Source organism: Calonectris borealis, chromosome 10, assembly GCF_964195595.1.
Source record: "Calonectris borealis chromosome 10, bCalBor7.hap1.2, whole genome shotgun sequence".
NCBI classification, from domain to species: domain Eukaryota; kingdom Metazoa; phylum Chordata; class Aves; order Procellariiformes; family Procellariidae; genus Calonectris; species Calonectris borealis.
Window position 1 is genome coordinate 20,472,371 of NC_134321.1, and position 22,815 is coordinate 20,495,185.

The following is a 22,815-nucleotide window of genomic DNA, read 5'->3' on the forward strand; positions in this document are numbered from 1 at the left end:
GTTTGACTCACTCTTTGCAAATCAATGCTTTTAGCACAGGTACTGAACCCTGCTATCTCATTTCAGATGCTAGCTCCATTTGTTAAGTGTAACTACCTCCATTCTTTTAAACAGCTCCAGATAAACTACAAAAGTTTGATGTTTCTTCTTCTGACTTTGCAAAGCAAAGCACAGTAGAAACTGAATGACTATTTTAAGAGACAATGTGTTTTCCCAGTCTCTTTCCACCACATACTGGCTAACAATTATGGTTAACTCAATGGCTATACCATTCCGTGACTATCTGTCTAAACATTCCTCAGAGTACGAATTCAAGCAAACAACAAATTTTTAATGCCAGAACTCAGACAACTCCAACTACCAGGTAAATTTGTCATTCCTGAAGCTTTGCAGACTCACCATCTCATCAAACACTGACTCTCTGCAGAAGCGCTATCTGGGGATGAAGGAAAAGGCTCTGCTGGCATACAAAGGACTTGTGGTAATGTACCATTATTCCCTTCCTTCCCCTCACACTCAGTTCTCATATTTGGATTACTAACTTCACTGCAGCTTCTGCATAGCTGTGCTTCGGGATCATGTTTCAGGATGTAATTAGCCTTACAAAAAAATGAAGGGAAAACGCTTCAGTCATTTTATTTTCCATGCATAAGCTACAACTTATGGTGAAATCATTGCTGTAAATGGACAAAGGAAAAATTTTCCATGCCAAAACTTCAACAAAAAGGTTTGCTTCTTATAGATTATAGGCTATATAGGCAGGAGTGGTTTAAGAAAACATGAATTGCAGAAAAAAGTTCTAATTTTAATAAATGTTAAGGTTATGCTTGCCAAAATATATTATCTCTGTAAAATAATAAATCTACATTAAAATCATGCCACCTGGAAACTAAATTTCTAAATACATAAACCAGAACTGAATAAAATACATATTTTCCGTGTCTTTTGAAAACACTCCATTTTCCTGTTCCTTATGCAACTGTGAGTACTGAAAGAGAATTTCCAGCTGTGCCTTGTCAGCCTACGGACCGAACATATTGTGCTGCTTTTCATTTTCCTTAAGTGAGCTTTTTAGTTCTCCGAGTAACAGTATTAGCTGATTCTCTGCACACAGAACAGAACAGCGCTTTGTCCCCAGGGAAAGAAGCTATTTCAGACTTAACTAAGGAATCATCTAGCATGTTTCAACAATCCCTACTGTTTCTCTGTTTGTTTTAAAGATATCACTGTGATTTTGTTTCATTTGCAACTGGAGACTAAATGACACCAAGCAGAATCTGCTATTAGGTTAGATTACAAGGTAAAATGTTTTAAATTTTAAATTACTGCTTAAAGCATGGCTTAAACAACATGTTAACTTTGCAAGTATGTATGAAATAATATTAGCTATATTTAGCAATACTGAACATAAATGCTTTTCTAGATAAAGTATGCAATACCAGTTGATCTGCTTTTTGTTTGGTATGAATGTTTGCCACGCACTTCAAGCTTAAACTAACTGAAAGTGCAATTAGCTTTGTTGGTATGGCTAAATGTAACTCATTTCTATGCAATAAATTTAAAGAAGAGCATGTGAAAAATCTTGGTAAATCACTTTAAGCCCTATGTATCATGAGAAATAACCTTGACATCTTAGAACATGTTTGAATTTAGACTAAATAGATAGTTTATTTAATAAATTCTGATACTCTGGTATTTCTAAAGAGTCACTACTTTAAAAATTAACTATTTCCATAATAGCAAAATGATAGATACTGAACTTACCGAAGATAAACATTTTGAAAGCTACAAACTACTGAACATATTACAAGATAAAAGTAAAGGTAATAAAGATGCTTACACATACGATGCATGATCTCAACGTTTATGGGTAAAATTAAAAAAGGTATAGCAACGCAGTCCTGTTGAGAGTATCTGGCAACACAAAGATATAATAATTTCATTATATTAGCTATCTATAATTTTATTTTGATATGTAATCATTTATTACAAAAGTCTTATAAGTTGGATAGGATGAATTTTCCCCAAATTAAAAGTTGGCTGGCACTGCACTAAATATAACTTCCTGATAGATAATCTGGGGATTCCAGCCATGGGCCATAAAGGCCCAGTGCATTTAAGGCCTTTTTCTTGTATGATATTCACAATTGGGGCCTTAAAATGTGAGACACCACTTACTAAATAAGGAAAGAAACTTGGAAAGGTAGCTCAGTATTTTGCATGCAAGGAACACCATTTGGTTCAAAGTAGCAGTATTAAGCTTTCAGTACTGAAGAGTTAACTTGGTGTGAAAATATAGCATATAAACTCACATATATGGACAGGATTAGTTTATAAAGACATATTATTGGGGGGTTGTTTTCTGTTTGTTTCTTTGTTTTAAATTTGTAATTCTAATGTATTTTATGAAAACAAGTTTCACTTTAAAATAATTGGATTTACTATAGAGTTTTACTCTATATTGAAGTTAACAGCAAAACCCTGAGACATCATTTGTGCAGAAAATGTAATGTAATTCACCCTATATTATTCCTGACTTTTAAAAATACATGCACAGAGAATAGAAAAGTATTTCAGTCATGCTTTTATATGCCTCTGGTCACAGGAAGAAATGGTTAAATGTTAAAAAAGCACAAATGTAATGTAGCAGCATTGTAACTACAAAGCTATGGCGTTATTATAAAGTATACCATAAAAATGTGACCATAATTAAGATGTCACTAACTCAACAGAATAAATACACATGTTCAAGACTTTTCTTTGTATATTCAGTTTTCCCTAAGGGCTCTTTGTGTGTTTCATTCAAACTTGCGGAACAGAAGTTTACTGTGTAATTTTATAGCCAGTCATTACCATGCAAGTAAGTTAGAAACCAAAAACATTAGGTCAGTTGTCCTGCAAGCTGAGGTACTAAGAAACAAGTACTTTCTGAAAAAGAACAGACATTATCAATGCAGAGTACAAGCTTCTGCATCTATTTGATATGTTAACTAACAGTAATTTCTGTAAATAAAGGGCCAGTAAAAAGGCTATATAGCATTTTGGAATAACTGATTTCTAATGGGTAGAAAGCAGTAAACTAAAGTCTGGATTAATTTCAGAATGCTGCTATCACATGAGATGTTGTGTGGATTTGTGTGAGAGACATCTCAAATTCCCTCAATATGGAAATAAAAACATTAGCTTAGTGTAACAAAATTCTGCAAATTAATATATATATTAGCTGTAATATTTTAAAATTAAAATAGTTGAACACAGAAACTACAATATTAGAAAGAAGTGAAAGCATACTGTTTTAAGCTTATTTAGTGCTAACTACCCATTTAAAAACATGAGAATAAAGAATACGAGAATTATGCTGTGAAAAGCATGAAAAACATGCAATCAATCACATGCCTTATGTTAAAGAAAAGTTAGGCAACTGGTACCAAAAACTTGACATATTACATAAATCAGAAAATACCAAGATGCACAAACTTTTCTTAAAAATCTGATTCAGGCAAAAACACAGTTCAAGTTCCTGAAATAATACTATCTTGTATTTATACAATATAAGTAACTATAATAAGACTAACTCCAAAGTGAAAGACTATGTATAAAGCCAGACTGATGAACACTAAAAAAAACCATTTTTTAATCCTCTCAAGACTTCCTTAAGAGAAAAACCACGGACATACTCTAAGCCTTGCCTTGGACACAAAGACTAAGTGCTCTCAGTCTCAAGTTCTTCACTAATTCTCAACGTCATAAGAATACTAGTGTCTTCAGACTCTACTGTCTCAGTTAAAATAGGCCACAGGACAAGAGCATTTCCTTTTTGAAAGAATTATGCCAACAGAGCCATGACAAATCATTAATAACTTTGGACATGCATAGTCTTATTTCCACACTGGTATAGCCATTGCTGGATATGCTTTCTGTGCATACTCCTGAATCTTGACTGCTCTGTTTTGGAATGCCATCTATTGGTGATAGTAAACATAATTTTTCTGTCAGAAGTGTAAGAAGGCTCAAGATATATAGTCATTTTGAATTTCTTAGAAAGTAAATGCAGAACACAATCCATTACAGATCAACCTTTTAGACTACCTACGCTTAATAAAAACTTGCACTAGATTAGCAGATGTGGGATCCCACAAATAATGCTATTGTGATCAAACTTCCAAAAGGTCTCCCCTACTGCAGAACCAAAAAGATTGTGTTAAAGAAGGGGATGGCTACAAACGGAAGCAAAAGCAAGATCTCTTTTCATCTATGGTGAAAAATACCTTGCACAGAAACGACAAACCAAAAGCATTTGGGGCAGCATATCAGAAATGAACTGGCCATTTTTCTGTTACTTTGCCATTCCCATGTTCAGAAGTTGCAACAACCTGGAAGAAATATTAGCAATCAAAAAAGTGAAGAAACACTTTACAGCTGTCAGGAACTCCCTTGCTGGAAGCAGTAACAATTACTAAACTACAAATGCCTAGTGGCACTGCAAATCTAAACTACCTCTTTAAATGCAACCCCAAATACAAAGCTGGCACTTACTTGAATTTGACTATTGCCTGTAAGGGCAGAGAACCACAAAACTAAAATTGCTTACTTTAGCTGTCATAGAGCAATTTCTTTCCAAGAGGAAGCTTGGTTATATTGACCTACCATGTATTGGTCTACCTGCTTTGAAAAGTGCACCATATGACTGACATAATCCTAAGAGCTCTCTAGGTATCTAATTTTCCTCTTTTTTCCCATTCCAGGGTACTTTCTGAGATACACAAAAACATGCAGGCTACATCATTAGTCTATTATTTCCTGCTTGTCTCTCTCTGCGTTGATTTTTCTCAAAATGAAACCAGTGCACTTCTCAGGAAGCAAAGGAGAAGAATGCGCTACAGAGGATTGAGGAGGAGCTCCTCAGCAGGGCACAGGTCCCCAAGACAGCCAAGGATGAAGGTTCCAGCCCCTGTTGCTGTAGTACCCAGCATACCTCTTATTAATATTGATGACGGTGTAATGGGAGTATTTGACTCTCTCATAGGTTTGGGTGGACACGAATCTAGTTACAGTGTCTTACCAGGTAAGGATAAAGCCCCTCCACTACTTGGAGGGGGGCGATTTTTCTCTTGATTTCACATGAAACGTATAAACTCATAAAAGCTTTATTTTAGCTCTACTTGCAACACATATGGAAATAAAACTCAATTACCGTTTTGCTAACCTACTTTTGTTGCCTTTTGTAATAATTTTGTGGTTAGCATATGAAGCTTTTTAATTGTCTGTGTTTAAGCCTTACAGAGAATCCTGCTTTGCCAGGTAACAGTAATATTTTCTGCAATTTTTCTGCATTCTCATTTCATCTTAACTAATGAAAATTTTGTTGGGATATTTTCGTAACTTCAAATGTGTAGCAAGTTTGAAGGCAATTTTGAAGAATTTCTTGCTCAATATATCTTCTAAGTCAGTTAACATTTCACTGAGGCCCTAACACCAAGAACACTCGTGTTATTTAAAATGGATTTAAGTTCTTTTTTTTTTTCGGTGTACTTTTGAAAAACAGCATTCAAACTATGTCTACATGCAGTATTTCAAGAATAATTTTTATTTTGTAAATAAATTAATAACACATGGTAATAGTTGCAATATGAAACTTACATTACAAACAAGACCCTTATGGTGGAAAACTAAGAGAGAAAAAAACCCAGTCATTTAACACAAGATCACTCTTATGCTCCTTCTATATCGAGAACCCAGATTTATTTAAAAGTAGTTCAGTAGTATGATTTATATAAAACTTGCCTTTTTGGTGATCTAGAGGTTTTCACATTGCTGCATTAATATGTATTTTATGGTTTCATAAGAGACTAAAAATCAGACATCCATTCTGAAGATAAGAACTTCTGAATTCTACTACCAGTATTTTTCAATTTTGAAACCCCAGTTATTAACCAATTGAAAATTGTTGAGATGTTATATCACTTAATTTCTTTTCATAGAAAGAGGTTCAAAGGTTGGAGAAAAGACACTGGGATGTTGTGAGGAACCAAGACAGGGTCATGTCCACTCTATAGCTAATAAACTTAGACATAGATACTTCCATTCCAGCACTAGGAGAGTACACACTGAGTAAAAACATCATATGCAATTTTACGAATTTTATGAAAAAAATAAGAATGCCCTGATTACCACTCTTCCGTATAAAATGGTGATAATCTATCTTTATAAGCAAGGAGTTAAGCCTTTTTGTGCGACACGCAAGAGACATGACCACTAGGTTAATAGGTCTCAATTTAAATGGCAAAACATATTTTAGTCACATTTTCTTAACAATTACTATTTGTTGTGAGTCCTTACTTTCAGAAAGGCTGAACCATTTCAAGTCAAATATTTTTAAGTAAGGAGTTTTAATGGGATAGCTAGCAAAAGTCTTGACTATAGCATTTCTAGTGTGTACTACAATATTAATCTTGTAATACATATTACTAATGTCAAACCTTTAATTTAAAAATATTTTTAAAATTAAACAGAGGAAAATACCACATTAATAGCACACACTTCATGTAAGATATTCCAGCCTCTCTGTCAGAGACCATCAGTCATGCTGAAATAATGCATGGTTCTTCCCCCCTCCCACCCCGTTTGTTTCTTTCTATCTGGACTTGCATCCAAAAGCTGAGCTAAAACCACTGAACTCATTTTATTTGGAACTTCATGCTGAATTTACACCATATTTCCAAAGGTTAAAAGTCCTGTGCTCATCTGCCAAAGACTTCAACCACAAGGTATTTTTTAGTCTAGCTTTTAAAGTTCAAAATTTTTTCAAGTTAATGTCAGATTTGGAAAAAACAGAGCCTATTAAATAATAGAACGCTATTATTAATCATGCTTCAGAACAGAAAAAAAATGCAATCCAAAACCTGATTTTCATTCTCCTAGCTACTTATTTTGCTCTTAGTGGCCTAAAAAATGATTTATAGATATCATATGCAGGATGAAAATTAACAGTTAAATAGAGATTTAACAGTAACCAGACATATCTCCTTCCTCCATATAAAAATCACGTGAACCATTTAAATTAAATCAAACAGTTCACTGCAACATAAGATAATTTGCAGTTGTTTGTCCTTTACAGACTACAGTCTGCCCATTAAGCAGTGCAGAACAGGATGTACACTGCTGCACTATTTCTAACATCTCGTACACCTCACTTCTCCCTGCTCGTACCACCACACTGAAGTTATTCAGTGGGTAGGAAGTTTAAGGAGCATCTCAACGCAGTCTTTGCTCTGTCTCATAGGGGTTATGTGAATTCCAGCAGAGCACCAAATAGCAGTTCTGCAACGCAATAAAAGGGTACCTCTTCGCATTTGAGCACGCACACTTGTCCTGTCTTTTTAAGTAACTCTCATGTACACAGAAAACAAGACAATTTGTTAAAGAAGTCTGCAAAGGCCAAGGCCTGATAACCCATATCTTTATGCTTATTCAGACAAGATTTGCACCAACTTCAGATACAGTCTAGTAGCTAAAACAAAATAAAGAATTTAAGGAAGCACAGAAGAATTTCCATCTCAAGCCAGAAATGTTCCTCTGGAACAGCTGACATTTTATTGTTTAACATGAGAAAGCGTAGTGTTCTTTTTGTGTTTCCTTTGGAGATTATTTAAAAGAAATATTGTGGCTTCCTGGCAAGCACATAAAAACCAGCAGTCAGGATCCAGCAAACAGCTGGATTACAGATACCTGGGTAGAATGACAAGGGACTTACAGCCAACTAACACTTGGCCTGGACTAACTCATCTCCTCCTTCAGTTAGCATGGCTTGAGTTGATTAGAGCACAATTTTATGTGGCTGAAATGATGCATACATATCCTGGGTCTTTGAAAAAACAAGATGCAACTGTTCAGAAAATTAGTTTCTCCCCCTTTCCATCCTGAGAGTAACTTAAATCAAAAGAGCATTTTTTAAAACATAAGGAACATAGAGGAGCATCCAAACAGGATGATTCTGATAATTAATTTTTATTCTAGAAAACAGGGTCGTATCCAATGGTCTTTATGTAGAAGGGCAAAGGAATACCTTTATTATGAAGCTGAAAGCAGGACTGCCTTGAAAGACTTTGCAAAATGCCTGATTTTGAGTCAAATATTAATTCCAGAGACATTTCAAACCAAATAATTACAATAGTCTTGTCAGGATATTTAGACACTATCCTGAATACTCTTCCCTTTAAAACTGAACAACCAAGCATGGACCAGGGTGGAGTGTGGGAAAACAAACCCTGCAAACAATCCTTCCAAAGACAATTTGCCTATCACAAATTAAAGTCTCTTGCATGTAAATTCAGTTGAGATAAGATTTTTCCACTGTATTAGACAATCTTCATCTGAAGCAGAAAGTCAAACCAAATAGGAAAAGAGGAAAATTTTTTTTATTTATATGCAGGAAAGTACAAAGTAACTTAGAAATAGGTTTTCAGCTTGAAACAAACACTTCAGCAATGCACTCTTCCATTAATTATAAAGAGGAAAAGGAAGGTGTGTAGGGAGTACAGATTCTCACCAGATTCAGAGGTATGCTCAAAAACAGGAAAATATTTGCATGGGATGAAGAATGTCAACCTTGGCTTTCCTTCTCTCAAAAGAAAAAAAAAAGCATCATGCTGAAGTGCAATGTTTAGCTTGGAGGCTGGATGAGAACTGCCCAGGGAAACTTTTGCTGAGGTAGACTCCATCGCTGGAAGGAAAGAGAGACTTGGAACAGTTTCCTCCACAAGTCTTTACGCTTTCCAAACAACTTGCCTACTGAATATCTGAGTATACGTTACATAATAAACCCCTTCTACATTTCTTTCTGAAAATTTCAACTGGTACCCTGGGGAATCTGAATTTTTTTGTAGATTCATGTCCAGAAACTTTGGAGACAAATTATTTATTACCACAAGTAGTTCAAGCTTACTACTTTCCTAGCAGAGAGTTTTTTTTCAGATAAAGCATGTTACAGGGAAGAGGAGACATTTGCCATCCTACCAGTCATTACAGAATGGAATTTACTTCTATTACGCCTATGAACAGTCACTATAAAGTGAATACTGTTACCCTCCTGGTTCCACAGAGCCTTAACAAAACTTCCTCATTTAATGTGCAAGACATTAGAAAAGATGTCTAGTGCACAAAAGAGAAACAGAAGGGGGTCCAGAAAAAAATATTCTCAAGTTCTACATGATTTGTTTTAATTCCATTGTGATGAAGAAAACTTTCGCTTCTTTCTCAACTGTATCTATGCATAGCTTTCACTGAGATCTGTGATTTCTGGTTTCCATTTCTAAAGATGGAGACGAAAGAAGAGCTGCCGTGCAAAAGACCCTCAGAAACTCCCCATCTAGATTTAATTTTCCCATTTTAGGAATATCTCTGAACTTGAATAACTCAAGAGTTTTTCCAGAAGACAAAGCTGGTTAGGGTCCTCAGCAGCTGGCTAGGAAGAGGGGGAAATGAACTATTATGATGACTGCCTGAAACAGAGGGAGCAGACAATTAGAGGGACCAAGAACCTGCACTCAGTTTTCACTGTGAAGCTGTAAGCAGGTAACAGCTACATACACGTTAATTGTATGCCTCCCCCTTGATTGCCTTCACAGCCAGGAGGCCAAGAACCAAATAGGGATTGGAGACTACTAATAAGCTGAAGAAAATACAGCTATGAAAAATAAGGAATAAGGATAGGATACTTAGAATAGGGTGTATTTTACATATTTTCAAAATGAGAACAAACTAGTAGTGCTTCTTTCCAAAGTTTTAATAAACGCTGTTGGTTTTATTTCAGTTTAAGCTATTTAACTCCAATTTTCTGTTTTCTTTTCTTAGGAAAGAAGGGGCACTGCACAGCTAATGGGATGATTATGTATGATAAAGCTGTCTGGTCTCCCAAGCCCTGCGTTACCTGTCTCTGTTCAAAAGGAGAAGTGATATGCGATACAACTATGTGCCATCCTCTGAAATGTCCCAGAACTATTATACCTGCAGGAGAATGCTGCCCAGTTTGTTCTGATACTGGTACAGTACACCATAATATTTTTACTATTTTAAAACTACCTCATGCAAAACCTAACATGAACGCTACATTTAATGATATCAAGGATTACAAGGTACACATTATCCTTTTATAGAGAAAACAAGTCCTGAATTATATGATAAGAGCAGGTCTTCATAATTTCTACTCAAGTTGACTTCCGTTTCTTAGAGTACACTGGCTGTTAGATGAGTTTGATATTTAAAGAAAAGAAGACGTTAAGTATGCAATAATAAAGATAATTATATTTCTTTTTTTATTTTCCCCTTTCTCCTTCTTCCCTCCTACCTTTACAAAATTTTGGTAAATGTACGAAGAAAGAACATCTGGTTACATTTAATATCCCACTTCCATTTACGAAAGATCAATCAATAACTACTAGCCATTATTAATCTATTAGACATACATAATAAACATCACAGTTTACAGACTGGTAATCTTTATTAGGGGTGTGAAAACAGGCAGCTATTTGATACAAATCAAGAGAACAAAGTCAAATCACAAGAGGAACAACAGAACTACAATCTTGCTGCTTCTTCATAAAAATTTAAACAAAATCAGAAAGAATTTCTGATTCTGAATAAACAAAAAGAAAAGAAATGAAGGAGTTAAAGATGAAATGTGATTTCCTTCCCCCACTCTCAATACCCTAAGTCTGCAAAGTACTGAACTTAACCTCATCTTACCGTAAAAATATTATTTAGCCTCGTGTGTGTGCACGTATGTGATACACGGAAATGCACTGAGTAGAGACATGACAGAAATTAACTGTAGAACTAGAAGTCATGTTGATTGAAACAATTAAACTCCTTTTATTTAAATTGCCCTGTTATGCAAGTAAAAACTGCATTTTGATTTCCTGGTGAGCTCCCCTGGTGAGCTCCCCACCTGCAGCCATCTCTACATCTGACAGTCCCTTGCACTGGACAACAAGTCTTAACCTTTGTGAATTTTATTCAAATTACCTTCCTCCCAACTCCCAGACACATTCTTCTTCCTCTTTAGACACCTCCATCACCAAAAAATCGAATTAATATATTAGTTCAATAAGGAAGATAATGAAGGCTATATTAATTTTTTCCCCTTTTTTCTGGAGTTGCAGTGAATCATACCTGTCTACAAACTGTTCTGTATGGTTGGCTTAATCATTTCTCAGTCAAAGTATGTCTCTTCCGTCAAGCAGTAATATAAGACCATATTTTCATTCTTTCAAATCATATTCTAAGGGGAACACTATTCTTCTATAGTTACCATATTTTTATTATATGAGGGGAACAATGTTTACTAAAACTTCAGCTTCATATCCTTGTATCAGACAACTTTTTTTTTTGTTCTCATTGCCTCTGATTAGCCTCCTCTTTGGATTCAAGTATTATTTCACTGGATGACATAAGTGAGCTGTCTGGTGATTCTCCAGAACCCAATGACCTTGACAATGCCAATGTATTGTCATCAGCACATACTCAAACTGAAAAAGATGAACTGCTTAAAACAGAAGTGGTAGAGTTTAAAGAGAAAGAGGGTCATAAAAAGAATGAAAAGAAAAGAAAAAGGAAAGGCAAAAAAAATCGGCAGAAGTATAAAGCCCATCACAGAGAAAAGAAGCCTATCACAAGAAAGGGAGCTGCAGAAGAAGAAATACAATATGAAAGTGATGAAGATGATGGTACTTTCAGAATTCCATCTCATTTCCCAATTCCCGTTCCACCCATAGAAGCTCCTCCTTTGCCATCTGGATGTTCCACCTCAGACACCACAGTAAGCTGCATTAATGCCAAACTTACACAAATACCACCAATCTCAGATCCGGATCTAAAAAGTCTAGACCTTACAGGTAAATAATGGGTCTACTCTGCACGATTTTTCTCATGAAGTAACATTATCCATTCTCAAATGCAGTCAACAGTAGTGTTAATACTTTGTCGTTCCTTATCATAGAAATGTATTAGAATGAATTTTACAGCTAAGCCTCTAAAACAATAAATTAAAAATGTCAGATTTGCTTACTAGTGTTTAAATACTAGTATGAATATATCTACACACAATTATTGTACATAATACAACTATTTTCATAATATATTTTTCATGTACAATACTACACAACTCAGATGCATGCTGTAGTTCATAACTCAAACTATTTTCTTGAATTTTGTCCTAGGAAATAGTATCACTACTATCTCAGATGAAGCATTCAATGGGATACCTAATTTGGAATGGATTGATCTGAGTAAAAATAATATTACCTCTCCTGGCATAGGTCCACAAGCATTCAAAGTAAGAAAGCCTAACTTTTCTACTATCCTATTATAATTAATTATTGCTTAAAGGAAAGCTTTTCCTGCTTTTCAGTCTATGGATCTAAAACAGTTTGCACCTAGTATGACTAACCATTGTATAATTACAATACAGTTAAACCTGGCTATTTCAAGAAATCTCTCATCATAATCAGGAATATCTATAGAGATTTTTGAATTACATTCACCAAGTATTAAATGTTAAACAATAACAGAGAGACAATTTTCTCATATTTTATCAGTTGCAGTTGAGAGATTTCAGAATTGAAGGGCTCATATTCCATTAACCATACGTGGGATACTCAGGCTGAACATTTGTAAATTTATGTATCATCTTTCTCACTAGATCAGCTCTGTAAAGCTTATGCTCTTGGATTCCCAAAAAGATCGGCCTATGCCAGCTCTTGCTATAAAAATCCACTCAATAGGAGTTCATGTAATCAGCTCTAATACTTATTGTTGACTGTCTTTAATGAGAAACTTTCAAGCATGGCTGCTTACTAAAAGAACAGCTTTCTCATAAAATAGTCCAAGAATCTTTCTATAGTCAGTCTTTTTCTTGCAAGGGGAATTTATAGGGTAACAGGCTATTCAAGTGCATCTACATATTCCTCACTTGAAGACAGAAAGTGCCATAGTAATTTCTCATGCAAGCAAGTACGTACAGGTAGTAATTCAAGTGTGGAAGTAAGGCATCAAGGCCTTGCTTTTTCAGGCAAGATGAATACAAAAAGCATATGAACAACAAATTGAGTTATCACAGTTACGTTTTTAATTTTGTTTCCTGCTGTATGCAATTCTTGTAGGACTCTCTGTATACCACCTCCCTCCATATAACATGAACAGTTTTGGCTGATTTCAAAGGACTTCTGTTCCTACAACTCCTATGAAATCAAAGTGGATGGAAAAGACAGACCAGGAAGGTGTATCCATCATGAAATAAAGTTTAGTGGGGCTTATATCACACCAGGCAGTTAAGACAAAACTGGAGGAAAGCAGGCTTCAGTGGATCCACTGCTAAAACAACTCCACCTTTTTAAGAAATGCTCACTACTGCATGATTACTAATGTGCATTCATCAAAATTAAGCTATGATAATTTTTCATACCAATTTTTAAAGCTGGCTGAAGTAATAAAAATCCTAGGTCACTGAAGCTGTCGTTATGCTTGAGCAAAGTAAATTTGCTGACCTACAGAAAACCATCAATTTGCTCACAAATGAAGAGTATAAATGCAGAATCTATAAATGTGTGTACTTTGAACTCCTAAATACTGCAGTAGTGTAGTAAGGGAATACGTACATGACTCAAAGACAGTAGCAGTAATACAAATTGTTATGACTGGATAGCTGCAGGATGGCCATGTGGAAAGTTGATGTGCTCAATCAAGCTCTTCTGGTTACACATTTACATTAACTGGCAACTTTGTTAATATTTAGCATAAAGAAACCAATTAATTAGACTGACAGGAAAAAAACATTTTTTTATTGAAAACACTGGATACTAGTGCACTGTTGCTGAAAATCTTCAAAAAGTGTGTTTAAGAAAACGCTAACTATGATTACACTATATGTTTAACCATATATTTTACACCTTGATAATCTAAGTTCTCTTCTTCATCCCTATGATTAAGATCCTGAAAAAGCTAAAACGTTTGTATTTGGATGGAAATATGCTGGTACATATTCCCTCTGAATTGCCATCAACTTTGGAAGAAATAAAAATAAATGACAACCACCTTCATGCCATTGATGAAGATGGCTTACAAGGTATTTAGAAAACTAATATCGATCATATGAAAAGATTAAAATAAATTTGAAAAGCAGAATGTTTAACCAAATGCATCTGGTTTGATATGATCAGAAAAATAATTGCTGCTTTTAAGTGCCATGTTTTCAAAAGGCAACAAAAGCTGAAAGATTTGCATGACGGAGTTTTTTAAAATTACGTTTTCCCTTCTCATGCAACTGCTACTCTCTGAAAGAAGCTTATATGTAAGGTTACTAAGTAGAGATGGATTTGAAGTATGTTGAAGATACCTACTGTCCTGACCCATAACCTGATCGCTTTATGTGTGGTGAAACTATATTAATTATTTTTTAAATTGCATGAAAGTGAACAGAATTTGATGTGCATGAAATATAAGGCAGAATATAATTGGAGTTAACCATGATCATTTTAAGCCAAGCTAAATGCGGGCTGATACAAAAAAAAAAGAAATAAAAGAAAAAAAGAAAGGGTACCATCCATGTCATAATTTTTTGCTGGCTTTTTTGCTCCCTTTACTCTCCTGCCAAAAGGGTCCCCATTTAAACTGGATTAGTTTAGTGATACAGTTCACTATGGAGCAATATAAATGCTTGAGCTAAGACAAAGAAAACTTAAGCCAACGGCTGCAAGAGCCTTTTAGTTTAAAATCATCAAACTGCACTGTTAGGAGGAGCTATACAAAGCTTCTGGAAAAAAAAAAAGTTATTTGGATTATTTGCAAATGAGGAACTTACTATTATGAAACAGTATTTTCTGCTTACATACACTGATCAACACTGGTTTCTTCTGTGACCTGCATTTGGACGGCTGAGGACGAGGAACAGTATAACCTGTGAAGGGTTCTCAACACAGTGCAGTAGGTGGTTGAAAGGAGTAAAGCAGGGAGGGGAAGATACAAGCCCAAAGAAAGAGTAACATACCCATTGTCATGTAAGTGACTGGAGACCCATGGAGATCATTGGGCAACTGCTCAAAGGTCAGCACCCACATAGTATTCCAAACATCATCTGCACATCACCATGAAGTAGTAAGGCCTAAATGGTAGCACTATCCACAAGTCTTACAGCTGCCGTCTTTTCCATTCTAAGTGGGAGAGAAAGCTATAAATAAAGCTCTAGTCAATCTCTAAAGTTCTAGAAACTAATAAACAATATAATTCTATGATTATGAGATAATAAATGAAAATCCTTTCGCTATATTTCTTCATCGCTGTGAACTGATCTGAGTAATGTTTAAGACGGTTAAATTTTAAACATGCATTTTAACAAGATATGAGATGGCATTAACTAACAGAAATTCCAACTTTTTCTCCCCAGATTTAAAGAACTTGGTCACCCTGGAATTAGAAGGAAATAAACTTAGTGAAGCAAATGTCAGTCCTTTGGCCTTTTATCCTTTGAAAAGTCTCTCTTATTTGCGACTGGGAAGAAATAAATTTAGAATTATCCCACAAGGTCTTCCCACCACTCTTGAGGTAAAAACAAAACAAAACAAAACAACCAAAAAGAAAAAAAAAAAACACCACAAACCAAGAAAGCTTCATTTTTCCAGACATTTTCATCTTTTTTTTTTTCCTACTTACTGCCTTACTATCATCAGGTAGAGATAAATTTAAATTTTATAAATTTGTTTCTAGATATACTAATGATTTTTATTCCTAAATCATTATTTCTAGAAAGTTACTTATATCAACTCCATCCCAAAAGGTATCTTTTAAGGTATCTGAATTTATCTAGTACTGTCTCACAAAATAGCATAGCCTGCGATTTCTGCCTGTTCAGTTACGCATCACTCACATAACGCTCCTAATACAGATAACGTCTTAGTGCAAAAACATTGTGAACTTTGAGTTACCCCACAGAGTAAAGTTCGCAAGACAGCAACAAGAATAATGAAAGATGTAGAAAACCTGTTTTATAAGGAAAGACTAAAGGAACCGAGATTGTCCAGTCTGAGAGAGAGAGAGAGATGCCTATATCTAACCGTCCTCTTCTTTTTTTGGCTGGTTTAAGTCTCAGTTCCCCTGGTTTTCCAAACCTTTGCTGAATTCTGCCTCATTTGGGGTGTGGTGCAGTGTTTGAACAGGAGGTTTATTTCTCTTCCCTGAACAGTTTCCTCATTCCTTGATTTTTAATCAAGAAATTTCTTCTTTTGGTAGTCTCCCATTCCATTCCTCTGCCCAGAATTTGAATGGGATTTGTTGCGGTGATACGGTTTGGGTTTTTTAGGGATGCTATCTGGAAGGTATTTTCTTCCTCCTTTTAACTCTGTCTAGTTTCATTCTCTGTTTACCTCAGTCTTTACTTCAAAGATAATCCTTGCTACCTATTCATTTCATCATCTCTCTTGATTCTATCCTTACTTTTGGTCTTTCTCATTTTAGTGTCCTCGTATTTATTTCCTTTTATCCTTGGGATCTTCCGTAATCTGAAATGCGGGGGGGGGGGGAAGGAAAACCAAGTCTAGCAAAATGAATATCTTTTTTACAACATTAGCTTCTTCTGCAGCTACTGCCTGCAACTTTACTTCAGCCTAACGTTCTCCACTATCCATTCACTCATACGTTACACTTTGCTTTTTTTCACTTCATTCCTCCTTGATGAAACAGTGAACACCTGGCAAGTTTTTCTACACTTCATATGCTTTGGGAACATTTAATTTTAAACCAACACTTCATAAATTCACAAACAACATTTTTCAGGCTACGAAGTTGCTTTTCTCTTTTCCCAAAGCCTTCGTCTAGAGGCCTTAAATTCTATTTCGGGTCCTACATAAATGTTAGTCATTGTTCCATTTTTATTTCATGTCATATTTATCCTACATTACAAGCCATTATCAGGAACTTAATCTGTGTAAAACATGCAGTTTTGATACATTGCAGACTCACAACATTAAGTTTAGTAAAACATCAACATTTTATATTCCTACAAATTTGTTTCAAAGCTCACAAGTGCCCAGCAAAAATATTAAGAAAGCAAGACTCTTAATAATTTTCTCACTAATAGCTTTCCAAGACAAAAAAAAAAAAAATTATCAACTTCTTGTCAATCTCATCACTCTCACATTATATACTCTTACACTGTACAACTTTAAGCAAGACAAAAGATACAACTGTTTTTCTATTTGATCTTTCAAAGCAATCTGTATTCTCACAAATGAGAAAACAAAACAATTGCTTTGAAAAACTGTGTTTCTGAAAGTCACACTACAGCTACAAACTGACTCTGATTCAGATTCAGAAATTAACAGATGTATCGGATAATATGGAGGACAGGTAATAGCTACATTTTGAATTTGCAATGGGAGAGAACAGCATATTTTGCTTTCACAAATTTTCTTTCCAAATGCACTTACAGGAGTTATACCTTGAAAATAATCAGATTGAAGAAGTGTCAGAAATTTGCTTTAACCATACAAGACACATAAATGTCATTGTGCTAAAGCATAACAAATTAGAAGAGCACAGAATAGCACCTTTGGCTTGGATAAACCAAGAGTAAGTATGAATCATTTAAAATGTAATTATTCTTCTCTGTTATTAGTGAGTCAGATAATGAAATAAATATTTGCACTTCATAACTACAATTTCAAGTTAAAAGTAATCTTTTGATTTGCTTGTTTTCCTTTGCTAATTTGTCTTAATTTCCCTTGCTTAAATTGTATGATCTAGGAAGTATTCAGAATCAGCTTTAAAACAAAAAGATCTTATACCTCAATTCTATACCATATTAACGTAAAAGTCTAAATATTTTTTGACCATCCAATCAAAAAATGAACATTAATTATCAATAATTCTCCAAAAAAATTATACGATAATTTGGTATTAATATATCATTACCTCACAGGTAATTTAAAATAATTGAATATTGTCCTAGCCTTATTTCCCATCAGATTAAAAATTATAGAAGTAAATAAGATGAAGGGAACACTGTGCAGCCACATTGTGTAAGAGTAGAACATAAGCAGAGCAAGCAATGAGAATGAAAGAAGCAAAAGACGAAACTGCTTTTGATTCTTTTGGTAAATGATTTGCTAAGCTACGTAGGGTACCTTGCTACAACCTATCAGCTGTAGTCCTATCAGTTGATTTCTGGATTTGTAAACTGCTTAATCTAAAGACAACCACACTCTTACTAACAGCTTCTCTCACCTCTGGAAGCGAAGCACATCAGAATGATCCTAAAGGAGCCATTCACAAAAAAAATCAATTTCAAATGGGCTTTAGAATAAAATTTAAAAATCCATGTCAATGGGATAACCACTAAAGTCCCAAGTTTATTATATGTTTTCTAATGTAACTCACTATTGCAATTCTGCAGTGCTTATCAATCACAGATTAGTCCCTTAAGTTTCCCCTATTCAACCTTATCTCTGTACTCATAACTGTAGATTTCTTCCCATCAACTGAATCATTGGGCTTGATTGATAATTAATGACTTCAATTCTTTCTATTCCCAGAGTAATTATGCATGACTATGTTCCATTAAATGCATTCTGTTCCATCCACAGAAACAGATTTCCCTTTGAAATTTAGTTTCCTTGTAATCATGTTAAGCACCATTTTGTACAGAACGTAGCATTAACAATGCAGTATGCTATAATGTTTTCATCCCATTTTATTTTTCTCCTTTAATGCAGGAACTTGGAATCAATTGATCTCTCTTATAATAAGTTATATCATGTTCCCTCCTATCTGCCAAAATCTTTACTACATCTGATACTTATAGGAAATCAGATTGAAAGAATTCCAGGATATGTCTTTGGCCACATGAAGCCAGGGCTGGAGTATCTCTACCTGTCCTTTAACAAACTTACTGATGATGGAATAGATCCAGTATCATTTTTTGGAGCGTATCACTCTCTGAGAGAGTTATTTTTGGATCACAATGAATTAAAGTCTGTACCGTTTGGAATTGATGAAATGAGAAAATTACGTTTTCTAAGACTGAACAATAATAAAATAAGGTAATTTCCAAGCTCTTTTTTACATTAATGGCATTAAAATAAATGTCACAAGACATGCTTTGTTTTAAGAACTTTCTACTTTTAAGTAAATATTTTCTTAAAAAATTCTGAAGAAGGAGCTAAATCCTGAGTTTTCTACTGCGGTATTTCTGCATATGATAAAGAGAAAAGTGAGATTTCGCCCTTCCTCATAGTGCTTGAAAATGCTCACAAAGATGCTGAGCACCAGCACCAGTTAGGAAACTAATCTGTAATACTGTGTGGGCCACATGTCCGCTGGGGCAGCTACAATTCAATAGGCACAGCAAAGTACCAGCTTTTTCTGCTCTTGGAGCAGAACCCAAACCAGTTATAAAATAACTGGAAGGAGTCATCAGCTGCTGATGGCCACTGAACGTGGCCTTTCAGCAGCTTTCAGCCAGCCCCATTGGTGAAGTTAGGCATGGCCTCTAGTTCCTCTGTACTGTTCACAAAGCAAAGGAACGACAGACAGAGGATCTTACGTGTGTTATACAGAAAGTTTTCATTCAGCAACACGTGGCAAAACTTTCCTCAGGAAAACTAAGCATATGATATAAATGAGAAAACAATGCAAGGAGAGAATTTTAAAAAGAATGACTTGTGAAAGGCCTCAATAAATGTATTACTGAGAAAATTTAATGTCCTGCTTAAGTTAACATTTTCAAATCTCTAAATAAATAGCATCTCTAAAATAAACCATGAAGTTATGAGTTATCTTGAATAACTAAACTATAATTCCTCCCACAATGTCACAGGACGGTCCCTCCAGAACGCATCTGCAGGACTCATATCAATGATGATGATGTTCATGCCAACAGCGAAGAGGAGGAGAATGAAGAGTCACGTTTGGAACATGTTCATCTTGAACACAACTATATCAATACAAGACAGCTATCACCACATGCATTTTCATGCATAAGATCCTATTGCAGTGTTGTTCTTAAACCACAGAAGATCAAATGAACACCCAACTTGAGCATTGCAACCCCTATCTCTAGAAACACAGCTTTATTTATTCGCTGCTACTAACAGGTCTGCTTATTTCTGATTTAAACCCTTCTTACTACTATAAATACGATACAGTATATTATATACTGAAGGTAGTAGTGTATTTCCTAATAACGTTTCATTATAAAAACATTAAATGTAAAAATAGAAGCTCAAGATTATGTCATAAATTTTTATTTCTATTGACAGAAATTCTACTTAAACTCAATAGATCAAACTGTGTCCCCAGACACACCCTCCGCAAGATCAGATTTTAGAAAAGAAGAATATAACTAAACCCTCAACTTGGTCTTGTCTTATTTGATTAACTGAATTTAAAACATTTTAAATGGTACCATCAGCTTTAAAAATTATACAGATAACATTCTAGCTATGCAAGAGCTATGAACATTCTAGCAGTGCAAGAATCAAATTTCTTAAAACATACATGGTACTGGATTTTCTACCAAACGTTTTGCAGTGATAAATTCTCTTCCAACTGAAATTTCAAGAAAAAAATGTTGAATTATTTGTTTTAGATGACCCTGAAAACTTGCCATATTCAAACACAGAATCTGATGAGTTAGAGGAATGAGCAATTAATTTCTATGTGGATGCTTTTCCTTTTTTTGTTAAACAAAGTATATTTGTTTGTTTGTTTGTTTTAAACTCAGAGAGTGGTAGGTCCCATTCATTTGTACAGTAGTTAGTTTGCTAGGTTTTTATACTGTATAGGATCAGGATCATGTTGCCCACTTAGGGACTAATTAGACTTTCTCAAAACTTTAAAATATTCAGTTAGTGGTTATTTGAAAGCTTCTAGATAGTCATAAATCACCCCTTCAGAGACAATGTTGATAAAACAGTTTCAGTAATACATTTGATATGAATGTCTGCTTAGGTATACAATAGTAAGTGTTTTCAAATAGATCTCCATTTCCCTAGAAAGGAGTTCAGTCTTGAAGATTTCTTTAATGTCTGAGTTCAAAGAAAAGAAGCATTTTTAATATTCTGCTCCAGATTTTAATATTATATTCTTTCTCTAAAGTGGCCAAAAATGTGATAAAAAGTAGTTAATATTTTTATTTTAAAGAACGATTTCAATAAAAATTGAAAGTCATTCTAACATCTTTCATATTTACTGAATTCTACAGTCCATTCTTATAAGAGTAGGCTGGTGGTAGGAAATGATTACAGATCCCTGGCAAGTCATTATTCTTCATGCAATTACTTTCCACTTTCTCCTGGGCTATTCTGTGAGGCATAAAAAAAAAGTACTCTGTTTTCTTCAGAACTATAGGTATGCTAATAGTTTCTTCTTCAGAATGGATCAGAACAAAGGATGAAATGGCTTAATACAGGGAATGATTTTTTTAAAGGCATATAAAAGCTGTAAGCAACTGCATATCATAAAACCTTCTAAGGACACATATTAACTACTGAACTGTAATTTTATTGCCCTCACTCTGGAAGTGAAGGTTCCACTATGCATTTCTCACACATACCAATCTACTGCCAACAGACATGTCATATTATCAGCATAAGCATACTGTTCACACAACATTTAACAGTGAAGGATCTCCAAATTTTTTTTTTTGGCATATTGTAGACAGCATATATGAACACCTAAGTTTTGTTTTCTCTGAAGCTATACAATCATGATAAAAACAAAATCACATTGTTCTATCTCAAAGATCTCTCTTATTCAAATAAACTATTTCCTGCAAGGCACAATGGTACTTCATCTGCAGTGAGTCAAAATATAATGCATTTCTTGTAAGAAACAATCCTATGATATGTAGATTTCTGTAAAAAGATTGCTTTGGATATTTTGTTTGGTAAAGTATGGTCAGAAGTCAAACCTTAGTGATTTGCTGAGTTTGATAAAGAATGGCGAAATCAACAGGCTGAGTTTTTACATACAATGTTCTGTTTTGGGTGATTTGATTTCATTGCTTGTGCACTTTCAACATTTGATTCCTTCCTTCCTTTTGACTTTGGCTAATACTTTGGCTAATATTTCTTTGTCTTCATCAAACACCATTAAGTTCCCAAACTACTGTTTTGAGAGACTAAAAAAACTAAATTATTAAAATGAATACTTTTAGTCTATTGCTAAATAACTTCAGACTTTACAACACTGCTGAGCAGTGCTTTCAGAAGCTTTACTAAACATTTTGAATACACAGATTGACCCAAGAAGGGATTTCCAGATAAACAAGCTACTGTATTACACCATTTTATGCATTCTTATAATAAATTTAAGCAAAACACTATGTATTGTTGTATTTTCATTCAAATAGAATACTTTTCTTATCAAAACATTCAGACTTATAAGACCTACTAGAAAATCTCCATTGGATTTGCATGGGATAACAGTGCTAAAATACAGATGACTGAAGATTTATTGTGACCATTAACATACTTCTTTCTCTAATATGTGCTTTTTCACTCTTAAGACATCATAAAAGTGAATTTTATGCAAGTCATTTGTCTAAGGTTTTTCCTCTGGTCATTTAATACAATGAGTATCAAGCTTGCCTAAAAGCATGCTGTGATAAGTTGTTCCTACAAGAAGCACTCAAAACATAACATGATCTAAAGTAAAGTTACTGTGCAAATATAATGCCACAGTAGTGAAACAGAGAGACTGAAGGAAAACCATTTTGGAATCGGAACACAACAGTAGCAGAGGCAGAAGACCAAGAAGGAGAAAGAAGCC

The 22,815-nt window shown here is 34.6% G+C and overlaps 2 protein-coding genes across 4 annotated transcripts in view; one reads left to right on the top strand and one right to left on the bottom strand.

Moving 5' to 3' along the window:
• The window catches only part of CENPP (centromere protein P), a 151,745-nt gene that overhangs the window by 31,719 nt on the left and 97,211 nt on the right, over positions 1-22,815 (bottom strand). The gene's annotated exons all lie outside the window — the stretch shown is intronic.
• ECM2 (extracellular matrix protein 2) lies at positions 440-22,369 on the top strand. Of its 2 annotated transcripts, none has more exons than XM_075159319.1 (10): positions 440-481; positions 4,746-5,065; positions 9,853-10,041; positions 11,409-11,891; positions 12,216-12,331; positions 13,984-14,119; positions 15,437-15,594; positions 17,477-17,616; positions 18,759-19,085; positions 19,862-22,369. In XM_075159319.1, exons 2-10 carry the CDS (start codon positions 4,771-4,773, stop codon positions 20,067-20,069), a joined length of 2,052 nt encoding a protein of 683 aa, XP_075015420.1. In that variant the 5' UTR covers positions 440-481; positions 4,746-4,770; the 3' UTR covers positions 20,070-22,369. The 2 variants fall into 2 exon arrangements, with proteins under 2 accessions (XP_075015420.1, XP_075015419.1); XM_075159318.1 differs by lacking the exon at positions 440-481 and adding an exon at positions 917-1,300.